Source organism: Monopterus albus, unplaced genomic scaffold (genome assembly GCF_001952655.1).
Source record: "Monopterus albus unplaced genomic scaffold, M_albus_1.0 scaffold59.1, whole genome shotgun sequence".
In the NCBI taxonomy this organism is placed as follows: Eukaryota; Metazoa; Chordata; class Actinopteri; order Synbranchiformes; family Synbranchidae; genus Monopterus; species Monopterus albus.
In genome coordinates, this window is record NW_018127939.1 from 1,096,258 (window position 1) to 1,109,753 (window position 13,496).

Consider the following 13,496-nt stretch of genomic DNA (forward strand, 5'->3'; position numbering starts at 1 on the left):
TCTGAAAGATGCATATACTGTGTTTACTCCAGAAGCAGAGAAACACTCTTAAGAGTTGGGGTGGAAATAAACTGTAACTGGGCCTTTTTCAGGACAGTTTATGGTTTAGTCAGATGACTAGAGTGTGTGTGTGTGTGTGTGTGTTCTTTCACATGCAGCTACCGGGCTGCACTTACACATTCACTCATACATTCAAAAGGGGCCTGTAAATTGACTGGGTTATAGGGTCACAGTCTCATAGTACTTCCTTTTCTACACCTGAGTTTAAAGATATGGTTGGAACAGCAAATAGCAATAAAAACAATAGTCCCTTTCCTCTTCGCCACAGTCCTCAGTTGTGTAAGTGGATTTATAGTAGCTCCACTGACCACTCGCATCAGTGAACAGGACAGGCAGGCTGTGTTCAGTGGCCTTTAATCATCTCAACTCCTCTAAGAGGAAAGGGCTGTCCAGTGTTCTAGGAGGCAGTGTCCCCTGTGTCTGGCAGGGGAGACCTAGTGGTTAAAACAACTGCCCTTCTGCTGGAGGATCCAAGTTCAAATCCTCATGTTGAACTGTTGTGGTGAAGTGTCTTTGAGCAACTGAGTGAATCCTTACCAGCTCCACAGATGTATCCTGTAGCTACCTCAGTGCTCTGAACTCTATGTGAAGAGTAAGCACAAAGAGAATTGTTCTCTGAGACTCTGTGAAATTTCACATTATCATTTTTAGTATTATATGAGTGATATCAGCTGCCTGGTCCAGTGGTGGGCAAAACAAAGCCAAAGGTTGTTGTCCAGTGTTAAGAATATCAGTAAAAGATACAAATGGAGCATGTCTGCATCTTCTTTCATTTGGCTCACTGCTTTGTTCATGTTTTTTGATGATAACATGTCTGGAAAGAAGAAGAACAACAGGTTAAAACACCTCAAATTTCAGCACATTTAGGACTATAACAGCTTGCAGTGCCATGTATCAGATCTGTGTTTTGGTCCCATCAGAGACTTATGGAGACCCTCTGGCAGAGCTGTCACATAAGCAAGCATTTAAAAATCTCCTTGTGAGACATTTTAAAACATAAAAATACTGTATTATGAGAAATTGTTGTCTAACAGTTTTCCACAAAAGAAGTTCAACAAGACCCAGAAAAGGGCCTAAATACACATCAGGTCTTTGTCCTTCATTGTGAATTCCAAGATTCTTGAATATTCAAATACATGCAAATGAATCCAGGCATCGTGCACTGCCCGGCCACCACCGTTTCCCCCAGGTGGACTGGTGAAATCACTAGGGATGTAAATTTCTCTTTTCCAGTGATCTAATGTTTGCAGATACTAAAAAATTCACCACAATGTAGTTTTGATTTGATTAGATTCGATTCAGGGGCCTGTGAGTGATATCAAGTGATATTTTCTGCCTATTTCACACAGATTTTTATTAGCTGAAAATGAAATGAAAGCGTTTTGTCACTTGCTCCTCTCACGCAACAGATAAACTCCAATCTATCAAATGTGTCAGTCTACACTGACTCAGAGACATGCATGTGAGAGACGCGTCACCCCTGGAACCCCCTGTTCTCTACCCTAGTCAAGTTTCTTCTCTCTGGTGTGTTTAACACAGCATAATCCCCACAGACCATTTGCCCAGTCACTGTCTTACTGACAGATACACCTGTTCTGAAGACAGTGACGTTGCATGGAGGTCAGAGTCAGTGTGGACTGAACGGATCAAATGCTTCAGTAGCTTGTGTACTGCCTACATCTCATTTTTAGTGTGAATTCCTAGTCTCAGGTGTTTGCAGATGGAACATGGTTGGCTTTTAACATGCAGCATTACATAACACATTTTGTGCAAGCTCTCTTTAATGAAGGATGATGAAATGGGAAACTGCTAGAAAAAAAATTATATAATATAACGTGTTAGAAGGTACTTTACTCACCTTGATCAAATGGTGCTCATCACACTCCTTGTTTACTGCTAGGGCCTCTTGGTGCAGCCATCATCTGTTGCCTGTGACCACAAAAAATGTTGTTACACCCAGCTGCTCAGGTACAGCGTGACACTGTTGGGCCAACAGAATACTTTACAGAAGCCATTCCTAATGTCAGATCTGACAAAAAAATGCCATTCTAATCATTCTAACTTCACAAACAATGGTTTCATTAACAATTTCCTGTGGTTTATTTTAACTTAACTGTTTAAAAAATAATTGATTTTTAAAAATGTCAGAAGATAGTCAAAATTAATGAACTAAATGAAATGAATTTCTGAGAGCCACAGCCAATGTTTTAAGATTGTCATAAACTCCAAGCTTACTCAATCTGGCACAGAACACAGAAGAATATGCAAATGTGACATTTTTGCTTGATAAAATAGTACAATAAACCGATGATCAAAACTGCTGTTGATTTTTTTTTCCAGATATCAACTAATTTATTAATCGTAACACCATTAGATGGTTTGAAGGTAGAATGGGGGAAAATTGCAACCTGTATGTGAAAGACTGCACCGATTTCATGGCTGTGGGTAAGGTGAAGCTCAAACAGAAACATTTTAAGACAAAGACTGCAGATACAAAGAGAACACTAATAGAAAGTTTCAAACTAGAGATGCACCAACCGCAATCTTCTTGGCTGATTCTGATTTCAGATTTTTCTTTTAAGTCAGACCTGCTGATTCTGATTTTCTATCGAAGAACTGTAACTGACAACATACACAGGGATTTTTCTAACTTTTATTTAATGAAAAATTAAATTGTAATAAAATAAAACATTGTATCCAAGTTTTATATGTCTGTCTTGCTCTCACTCTTTTTTCCAAATTAAAATTAAGTGCAATATTTATATTTCTCCAAATACAAACAGGTGCAACAGGTAGCAGAATTAGAATCTGTTTCTACTGAGCACACAGTTCGTTTTTAAAGCGTGTGTAGATTGTATTTGCCATTTAACCATGGGTTGGATACACTGTACATATACATGCATTTCATGTGTAGCCAGTAATTCCCTCATTGTGTACTATTTGTCAGAAATTTGCGCCATTCTTTCCCTTCTCCAAGGTGTTTTTGTAGGCTCCTCTGTGCAATGTTTGTACACCAAGTACTTCCAATGCACGAATGAACATGCGCCTAGTACAGACACAAGGGCGAGCCTCGGTTGAGGTGCATGCATGATGCTACATTTTGGTCTGCGTCACTGCATGCGTGACATGAACTGTTGTGCCTCTAAATCTGATTGGCACATAATCAGAAGTCTCAGAGTGATTGGCCGGTCAAGGCTGATCACGCTGAAAACCAGCCATTTCCAATCTGTGCCAATTGATCAGTGCATCTCTACTTCAAACTATAAACTACACAAGGGTGGATATTTTACCCTGGATGTAGGAAGTGTTCTGGTGGCAGGTCTCTCTGCTGAATCATCATGCCTTGAAAGTGCCCTGCAGGGCGGGGGTGTCGGTACATGGCCATGCGTGTCTGACCCAGGGAGTAGGGCAGCTGCTGGGGCCGCTGCAGAGCCTCCATTAGGTGTGGGTGAGGTCTCTGGGCAGCATAGTGTCCTGGATCTGGGTATGGATGGCCAGGGTAAGGAGTTCTGTTTCTAACTCCTCCAGCCTGAGACATCATGTGTGGTGGAGGAACGCCGCCTTGTTGCATCCCAGGGTGCATGGCACAAGGGTCATACATGAAGCCGGATGCCAAGTGTGTAGAGGCAGGAGGGTGTTGCTGCTGAGGTATCTGGCTGCTACGGCGGTGGGCAGCAGCATTATGGCTGTCAAGATCCAGGATTTCTTTAGGGCTTTCAGGTTGCTCTGAGCTCTCACTATGAGCCTGCTTTGCTGGACTGCCACCGCTGCTGCCTGTGCTGACCCGCTCCCTGATTTCACAATTTAGTTCCTCTCGGCCCCCAGGGTGTGGTCCTGCTTCAGACACAGGGCCAGGGGACACTAAACTAGCACCACTGGAGCCCTCAGAGCCCAGTGGTGACATGATGGTCTCTTTCGAGTGAACGTTGCCTCTGGCACTGACTACAGGTAGGTAGGCAGTGGGCGGCATCAGCTGGCGAGGCTGATAATGAGACCGATGCCACTCCTCTGGAGGATAGCCCCCTCTACTGTTGGCTTGGTTATGAGCCGGAGCTTGGAGATGGGGCTGGGGGTAGTAGTGTTGCTGTTCGTACTGATGAGGTGGATACATGTTGGGATGAGCCTGAGGGTGCTGTTGGCCTGGCATGTGGTATGTGTAGGCAGTCCCTCCCTGTTGGTGGTAGGTGGGGTGGTGAGCAGGACTGTGGAGGGGGTTAATGCCTTGGTTGTGGTAAGGGTGGTGAGCAGAGGGAGGCATGGTCCTGGTCATGTTTGTCTGGTTGTAGTGTGGATGCAGAGGGTTCCCCATGCTGTATGGACCCATGGCTCCATTTACCTGGCCCTGGGAGTGAGGAGGCATGGCTGGATTGTGAGCCTGCATACCCAGGTTACTACCCACGGACTGCGTTTGATGGTGATTGGGGCTAAAATCCTGGTGTTTATAAATGCCGTTTGGTGGGCCAGATTTCATCGTGGTGTGCTGTGGAGGAACAGCCATGCCTTCTGTGCCCAGTCTACCTGTAGACTCACTAGGTCGTTGATCTCCATGGCCTGTTGGGCTAGGCTGGGAGGGTAATTGTTGGGTAGGATGACTGGGTGGCAAAGATGTGAGAGGGACTGGCTGAGGGGTTCCAGGCTGGGCTGGTCGTGTGGCATTATGTGGCATCTCATGCAGGGGGCTGTTATGTGTAGGATGTTGTGGAGAGACGTTCTGGGGGACATGATGAGAAGGTAGGAGAGAATTTTGTTGCTGTGTGCTCTGGACCATGGGCTGGGTAGGGCTCTGAGGGTGGCACTGAGGAGGGGTACACTTGGTTGCCTGAGGCTCCTGCTGCTGTTGTTTCTGGATGTTCTGCTGGAGTTCACTTTGCTGATGTGCATTTTGCATGTGTGATAAGTTGTTCTCTGATATATGCTGAGATGCTGCTACATGCAGTGGCAGTACATTCTGGGGAGGAGGTGTGGGGCTGAGAGCTTTTTGCTGTGGGCTGTTCTGTGTATGATGAGGGGGGTTGGGTTGAATTAGATCAGTGGAGCTGTTGTTACTTGTGTTGAGATGGGATGAAACAGTAGTGGCACTATTGTATTGAGGTGGACAGTGGCTGGCACATTGTCTCTGACCATCTACCTCCTGCTTGTGGCTCTCTGTTGAACTCAGTGGGAGCCCTTGTTCAGACGGATTCTCCTGTGAGCTGCCCAAGTTAGGGACTGGGGGGCTCTGCATTCCCTCTGCTGACCCACTGTGGTGTCCTGTAGAGCTAGGGATGGAGGGGTCCCCTTGGTTAATTGACACAGTGTGTTTGTGTGATGAAGCTTCATCAGAAATGTTGCTAGCAGCCATTTTGTTGTCTGATTTGCCTGTCAACATGCAAAATAATGAAAGCTAGGTTAGTATAAAAGAATAACACGAGGGTAGCACTGAACATTATATGGCAAATTATAAGAACAATGTTGTATCAAATAACAAAAAAAAGACATCAAAATGACAAGGAAACAACCGAGGTCTGTCATTTTATGTTACTTATCCAAACCAATGAACAGTACAAAACTAGCATATTAAAAATTGACCAATGTCCTGTACCATTCCCAAACAGTGAGGATGCAAACACATTTGTCAGCTTGCTAGAAGCTTAAATGACATACCATCTCTTTTGCACCTCCAAAGCAACCAGCAATAAATTTGACTCAACTAATGAATATTCAATTTGATACTTACTATGAAAAATAATTAAAATCAAATTGTGAAAAGCACTTGACAGAGAGGGAGAGCAAGGACTGTGCTGATTAACAATCAAACACTAGTCTAGAAAAAAAATGTTTTTTAGAAAGAGGTTAGACTGCATTTGGGTTCCTTCATGCGGAATACGAACAGCTGGTGAAATACTGCAAGAGAAGGTCATGTCTACCTTTGGGCTGCATGTCTGTCTGTTGGGAAGGCCGGCTGTCTGGCTCATTGTCTCTAGCAGGACGCAGCAGCTGAACCTCAGGGGCAGGGGGAGGTTGCTGAGAGGGGTGAGCTGGGATGCTGCCAATTCCTGGTGGAGACCCAAGCTGCTGAAAGTTGCCCATGTGGTGATGAGGGGCACCATCAGGGGGTCCAGAAGAGGCTGACAGCTGCTGCAGGGCCAGCATCTCTGGGCTTTCCAGCATGGAAGCTAAGCATGTCCTGCCAGAGGAGTCTGGGTGGGGAACAAGGGGATGTGAGGACATGGGCCCTGGGGGGCTGACCGCTGTAGACATTTGATATTGGGCATTGGGAGGAGGGTGGGGGTATCCAACAGCTTCTGGCCATGGCTTAGGCCCCACTGGAGGTGGTACTCCACCATAACTAAAGCTGCGCTGGTTCACCATGTTGGGATCTTGAACGCGCATCCCATTTGGTCTCTCCTGGTGATTCAAACCATTCCACATACTGGATAGGGCCATACCAGGAGCCCTCATGCCTGGGCTGTTGTGCTGAGGTGGTCCTTCTGGCACTGAAAATCTGTTGCCCATGGGGTGCATGGTGCGACCCTCTGAACGGTGGTGAGATGGGTACATGCTGGCTTCAGGAGGAGGTCCAGGCTGGATGGCTACAGGACGTGGGCCCAGCGATGGGCCATGAGCTGGACCCACATAGGGGTGCTGCTGCTGGTGTGGAGGCTGCTGTTGGTTAGAATCTGGGCCCATTGGATAAATGGGACCCATGTGATGTCCTTCAACCAAGCGATGCTGGCAAAAAAAAAAAAAAAAAAGAAAACAAACCAGGTTAGGTTTTTTGGTGGGCCTTCCTGTTTTAACCAGCATCAAAGTCACCAAGTACTAAGGTCTCTCACAGGTGACGTTTCATTAAACAACACAATTAGGGCTGCAATTAACAACCATTTTTCTATGGATTAACCCATTAACTATTATACTGATGGTTAATTTCCCTCCAAAATGGTACATGTCCCAACATGCACCAACCACAGACTCTATAAGAGAGGACACACACACACACACACACACACACACACACACACACACACACACACACACACACACACAGCGAGAAGGAGAGCTGAGTGCAGAATAAACCCAGCCTTAACACTTCCTGAAACACTTATTCAGTGGAAATTCTAAGGTAGCAGGCAGGTAACTTGATTAGGACAAAAGACATTAAAAGCTCTCCCCACTAATCATAAATAAACATGGCGGGTCATTATCCAGAATAGCGCCTGTGTGTTTTCTCTTCAGATACTTGTGCATAGCGCTAGTGCTGCTGTTACATCAATGAAACTTTGCACAGTGTACAAACCACCTTTTTGTTTTTATAGTCTGAAGTCCTCCCATACTTTTGAAGCCATGGGTCTTTGGAAACTTTTACACCGCACCTCTTATGCAAACGAGTCAGACTGTCGACTGTGCTACAGCCAGCACGATTTTCTAAAACTGTAGCTTTGACAGGAGTCGACCAGTGACTAGAGTCAAAAACAACTGACATAATCTCACAGCAATTATGTAGTGATTGACAAAAACAATCAAAACAAAAAAACAAATTTGGTTTAACTAATTGAAACACTTTAGGATTACAGTGACAAATCTTGGCAGCCCTAAACACAACAAGGTTGTACTTCAGTAAAAATTGTCATTTACATACTGTTATAATTAAGTTTTACTGGGTCTGTATACCTGCACATTAAAATTGTAGGGTAAGTGGTTCAAGTTAGGGTCTCCATGCCTGTGAACGTGAGCTGGGTAGTTGAAGCGTGGATCCATAGCCATTCGCTGGGCATACATGTGGGGACCATGCGCACCAGGGGGACCGGGTACACGACAAAGCTGATAAGATAATAAAGAGAATTCACTATTCAAGTTTTTATTGTACATTTCAGATATAGAAGTGACATGTTAAACAACTTCAGCAAAACAACAGCAGGTACCTGTTGTCCTGGATGGTACATGCCCCTCAAGTCTCCTTCACAGATGTGTTGGTTTAGAGGCAGGCTATGGTGGTGAGGGGGACCATTGGCCCAATGAGGGGGTGGAGGCGGTCGTGTCAGGTTGTCCTCTTCCTCTGAGGGTGTGCTCCCCTTGCCCCCCTGGGAGTTTCGCTTGCGTTGTACTTGCTCAGTGGCCTTGATCAGACTTTCAGGTCCCAAATGTTTACTACCACGATTGCGCTTTCTGTCCTTGCGCTCCTTGTCCTCTCTGTTGATGTGGAATTCCTCATCTGTGTCACCATCTTCTGATGGAAAATGTTTTAGTAGGGCCCGGCTAAAACAGCGTTCTAGAGACTCCGCCATTATAGTGTACTCTGAGGACAGACAGACATCAACATCAGCTATGCTCATATGGCAACAAATATGTTCTTGCACACAACCGCATCTTCTGCACCCCATTAACACAGTCACACACACACACAAAAATACCTGTAGCTTTATCTGCATGTCACTCCCTCCCATCCACAAACGCAACCATAACCCCCCCGCCCCAAACACCACCTCTCTCCATCACTCCCTAACACTCAAACACTACAAACCAATTTGCATGCCATGTGTTCCTCCTCCACTTACTCCTCTGTTCTCAGCCCAGCGCTAGCCGGCTGACCAGGTCAGAGGGCGTACGTTGACCCCTTCCCCCTCCTCCACCCTGGGCCCCTTACCACTCTTCTCCCCCCACCCCCGGGGAGAATATTCATTTGGATGGATGGCTCCAGACAGGGGGCTTAGGGGCTGGAATGTTTCTCTGGCACTGCAGGGCTCAGATCCCCCTGAGCACTGGAGCACAGCTCAATCACTCCCCATTAATCACTGTCAAGACTGCCCTGTCCCCGGCCCCAAACCATAACTAAGTCCAGCCCCTTTTCTTTTGCTTTCTCTTCTGCTCTCACCCCCTGCCTCTCACCCCAAAAATACATATATGCAATTCTTTCTGACAACATATACCTACTGAAAGAGATTTTGATGCATTAGCCTTAGAAACAGACTGTTAATGAAGGAAACTGATTTTTGGGGATAGAGCTGGTTTGTGTTCATTTACCACTGTCTTCTCCATTGTACTCAACGCAGTTTTCAAACATGAGCTTCACATCAGCAACAAACTCCTCCTTAGCAACGTACTCCCCATTGTTGAGCTTCTTCTCAATGGTGGACAGGTCCATGGGAGTCTGAGGAGATGTGAATAATAGAACACAGACAGTTACATTTATGGTTGAATACATTAGTTATTAGGATATGAACCACACACAAAGATAACGTCAATATAACACAAACACCAACAGTAAAAACAATGACAGTATTTTGCACCTGGATGATCTCATGATAATTGGGGGCATAGGAGTCATCCACAGGCTCCAAAAAAGGCCAAGCATCTTTATGGGCTTTCAGGGCCTCAAGCACTGGAAAAGAGATCTTAGATCAGATCAGACCAGACATTGGAACAAACACTAAACAGTCCCGCCAGGATTTCACAGACCTTTTTTTAGGTTTGTTGCAACCTAACATGCCTGATTTTGCTGCAGCATTTCTGAAAATTGAAAAACTAGCGATGTGTTGCAATGTTAAGATTTTTTTTTTTTTTTGCAGTGAAATTACAGGAGCAAGTGAAAATTGCAAAAATAATTAATAGTAATGTTTAGTGTGTAAATCATTAAAAATCAAAGACAACTTCTGAGTGTGGTGAGATGTAATGATGCTGTGGTTGAAATGCGTTGGTTCTCTTCATGGCATTTGGTTCTGTATTGGCCAGACAACTGCTTCGTGAATGAGAACTGAACCAGTTCTCTCTTGCTCACAAAGCCCTGTCATACACATACACGCTCCTCATCTCCGATTTCATTACACATCCAACTTCATATTTTGACTAAATATTTTACACCTTGTTTAGAACTTTTATTTCTCAACTACTGTCTTTGTCACACACAAAAAGTGTGTCACGCAAACAGACATGCACGCTTCTTATTTTCTGATTTACACAACACTAATGGTACCACTACTTACTGACAATCTAACTCACCTTGATGGATGCAACACAGTGGTTTGTTCAGCCTATTGTCCCTATATTTCAACAATTTTCCTGGTGTGTTTTGCTGTAAAAAATAGTTTGTCAGTGATGTCTTTTGTTCTACTGCAATGTTGCATGTGGTGCAAAACAGTTTGCAAAACTTTCCTGCAAAACATCAGGGAATTGCACTGCAAGGCCATTAGTAATTATTGCCTGTAAATGTGAGACATTTGTGTCATACGTCTACATCTTCACAACCTGAAATAAGGAAGTGAATTTGGTGACATATGACAACGTTTTGTGCAGGTCACCGTTACAATAGTAGAAACTTGTGGGAAATTACGATGACGAGACAAATTTGTGGAAAAGATGCGGGAACTGGACAAAACTGCACAGCCACGAAGAATTCGTGGGCACTGGCTGAATTTGCATTAATTGTTGCGATTGCCATATCACAAAATCCTGGAGGGACTGATTAATGTGAAATGAATTAAAGAAACAGCCTTCAGTAACCAGACCTTTGTATAGAGCTGTGTAGTCCTCATCAATTTCATAGCTGAAATGTCAAACACAGGACAAGTTACAAATAACCAACTTTGCTTCATTCACACAGTGAAGTCTGGAGTCAAATAGAGAAAGCCTCTAACAATTCTTTATTCTTGCGTGTTTTGTGGACAGGGGAAGAAGGTTCCAGATTCAGGAGTTCAGGCGGCAGGTCTTTTCCTTGAGACAGCAACCGGGCCCTTTCCTCTCGCATCTTCCGCCTCTTTGCTCGTTCTGAGAGAGAGAGGGATGAACACAGGGCAATTAGAGGCACAAACAATAAAAAAACACCAGTGTCAGGAGGATGCGGGAAGACTATGTTTTAATTGCCTTTTCATGCTTTTAAGTAACAGTTTAAATTACTTTGCTGCCTTTGAGGCCATCAAGAGAGCCAATGAAAACCAGAGCTTGGCCATCAGCAGCTCAAATTATTTTCTTTCTACTTATCAGTTGTCTTTTTTTAGGCTGATCGTTGTTCAAAAGAACAGAAGAGAAAAAGAGTACACTGTATCACTGCTTTATCTTTTAACATGAGAAGCCTGCTCCCCTACTGTGCAGATTAAAGATGTTTGAGGGAAGATTCCACATATGCACTCCACACAGAGACCGGGCCAGGTCCTGCTGTTCATCTACAATACATTAATGAGGCTCCTCCACTGAAGTACAATCAGCAGTTCATTAACCCTTGACAGATGACATCAGAGAGAAAAAGAGAAGGATCCTATGACTATAGGCCCTGAACATTCACAGGCTTTGGGTACTATACATAACTCACATGGTTATGAGTGCTGCTATGCTACAGTAGATGTGGAGATGTGAAAAGCCTGTGCTTTGGGTGCCCTTCACAATCCATTCTGCCCTTGATCTGGAGAAATGTACGAAAGCCCCCTAGCTGCTGTTGACAGGTCACTGATGAAAGAATGTGAAACTACATGTATTGCTGTTCTATAAAAGTATATAAAAAGTTGCTGCACAGCTTCAGGAATATTTTTTAGATCTTAAAATAAGGGTTATTTTGCAAACAAGGGGTTGTACAGCTTCCATTTGTGGCTCATCCACCTACATTAGCCACCCATCTTACCCTCCACAGCCTTGATCTTCTCCAGCTTCTCTCTCTGTCGTTCTTCCTGAAGAAGCCTTTCCTCTTCTCGACGCTGCTCAGCCAGTAAGACCTGCCTGTCCAGCTCTTCATCTTTCTTCTTCTCCTCCTCTGCCACAGCCTTCAGATTGTCCTGAAACCACACATACACACAAGCCCTTTAGTCTAATCTGGACTCTCAGGAGCGGAAAGCTGGATAATGCTAAATATATCAATGTAAGATTGATACATACAACACTAGGAGAGTATTAGAAAAGCAATAGAGAAATCCAAAAGACTGCTAGGGATTTAACAAATAAAAATAGCTGTTTACCTGCAGTCTTCAATACTATCTCAAAAAATGTACACATACAAAGATGCACACACCTCATCCTCTTGGTTAATGTGCTTTTCAGAGAATCGTTGTGATGTGCGTACTGGGGCTGGATCCAGTAGCTTCTGTTTCTGCTCCCGCTCCTGAAGAGAAAGAAAGATTAAATTCAGCTCTGCTCCTTATAGCTGTTAAACAATCCATGGTCCAAATATACACAAAAGCAGCTGGAGCCTCCTACCATTCCTGAACAAATGCTTTTTAATAGGCCAAGTAGCAGTAGTTGACAAGTGGGGTTGTTAATATTTTTTCTGATTATATTCAGTTATTCAGAGTTCATCCATCTACAACACACTTTTTTTAAAAAAATTCTGAACAACATACTGTATGTGGATATGCCTGTAATAGTGATGCGTTACTGACTGAGCCATCAAGATAGATCAGCACCACACTAGCCCCTTTTACACTGTCTGTTCAAGGTGGGATTACCAATTTTCTACCATGCCATTCTGTATAAAGCTGGCATGGTGTGTTAGAGCTGACTCTTCTTTACTCTGCCACAAGAAACAGTAAAACAGGTGTGACCTTTTTTTTTTTTTTAAAGTTCAGTGTAAATAGACAAAGCCACAATAAAGAAGTGCCAATTTAATGCCAAGACAGTCGAATCTCTGTGGGTGAGCAGCGAATATTGAGAGGTTCAGCCAGTGCCCAAAAATACCCATTACACTCCTAAGCAATCATAATGATCATAGGAGGTATTGTAAAGGCATGCTGCTCAAACAGACAATTGCACTACAATATGGCACCAAATTTCAAAGTTTTTTCACTTCTTCAAGATGTATCTTGAGAATATAGTATACAATCCACGTTTGAATCCAAATCAATGACAGATCTGTGATCCAGATACTTTGCACACTAAAGGAGAGAAACACCAGTGAGCTCTAAACAGACTGGCCTCTGCAGCTCATGTCCGAGTTCATCAAGGAAGCAGCACTGTGAAAAACACAGCTCACAGCACTGAGAGGTGTCATAGTCAGGATTCTGGACATCCATAAAACAACTATGGGAGGTCTACAAAGCAGTGACAGCTGCATGTAGCTTGTGTGTGTGTTCATTTAAGGAGGCAAAAGAGGAAGGAAGATGTAGATGGAGCAGAGAAAAAGGAAGAGTGAGAAAAGAGAAAAAAAAAAAAAAGACATTCATGATCTTATCTATAGTGCACTCCACAACTCTTCTGTACCCACTCCCTTGTTGTCTTGTCCAAGTGTGAAGCACTGATGTATCCTGGGGATCCGCAATTCCCCTCTTATTTACCACCAGCACTAAATCCCCCCCTGCTGTCCAACACACATAAAATAGAGTGCCTCTGGGGTCACCACTTAAGAAAGGTCAAAAGAATCGTGCATCACAGCAGAGCTGTCATTCAAGGGGCTCCATGCTGCCACAAGGTGAGCTCCTGCCTGCTGTCAGTGCCCATGACGTGGCTGGTGACATGTGAAGCAGCCAGAGACGTGTGAAGAT

The 13,496-nt window shown here is 44.2% G+C and overlaps 1 protein-coding gene across 3 annotated transcripts in view; it reads right to left on the reverse strand.

The window, feature by feature from the left end:
- Nucleotides 1-860: 860 nt before the first annotated feature.
- cecr2 (CECR2 histone acetyl-lysine reader) overlaps nucleotides 861-13,496 on the reverse strand; it is a 46,103-nt gene continuing 33,467 nt past the window's right edge. For all 3 annotated transcript variants that reach the window (XM_020603033.1, XM_020603031.1, XM_020603032.1), the window contains exons 8-19: nucleotides 12,032-12,121; nucleotides 11,648-11,798; nucleotides 10,671-10,800; nucleotides 10,542-10,579; nucleotides 9,327-9,418; nucleotides 9,061-9,187; nucleotides 7,962-8,335; nucleotides 7,711-7,860; nucleotides 5,967-6,771; nucleotides 3,351-5,418; nucleotides 1,919-1,989; nucleotides 861-874 (exon numbers count right to left, since the gene is read on the reverse strand). In XM_020603033.1, coding sequence (XP_020458689.1) covers nucleotides 1,938-1,989; nucleotides 3,351-5,418; nucleotides 5,967-6,771; nucleotides 7,711-7,860; nucleotides 7,962-8,335; nucleotides 9,061-9,187; nucleotides 9,327-9,418; nucleotides 10,542-10,579; nucleotides 10,671-10,800; nucleotides 11,648-11,798; nucleotides 12,032-12,121 — 4,077 coding nt within the window. In that variant the 3' untranslated portion in view covers nucleotides 861-874; nucleotides 1,919-1,937. The remainder of the gene's footprint in view (nucleotides 875-1,918; nucleotides 1,990-3,350; nucleotides 5,419-5,966; nucleotides 6,772-7,710; nucleotides 7,861-7,961; nucleotides 8,336-9,060; nucleotides 9,188-9,326; nucleotides 9,419-10,541; nucleotides 10,580-10,670; nucleotides 10,801-11,647; nucleotides 11,799-12,031; nucleotides 12,122-13,496) is intronic.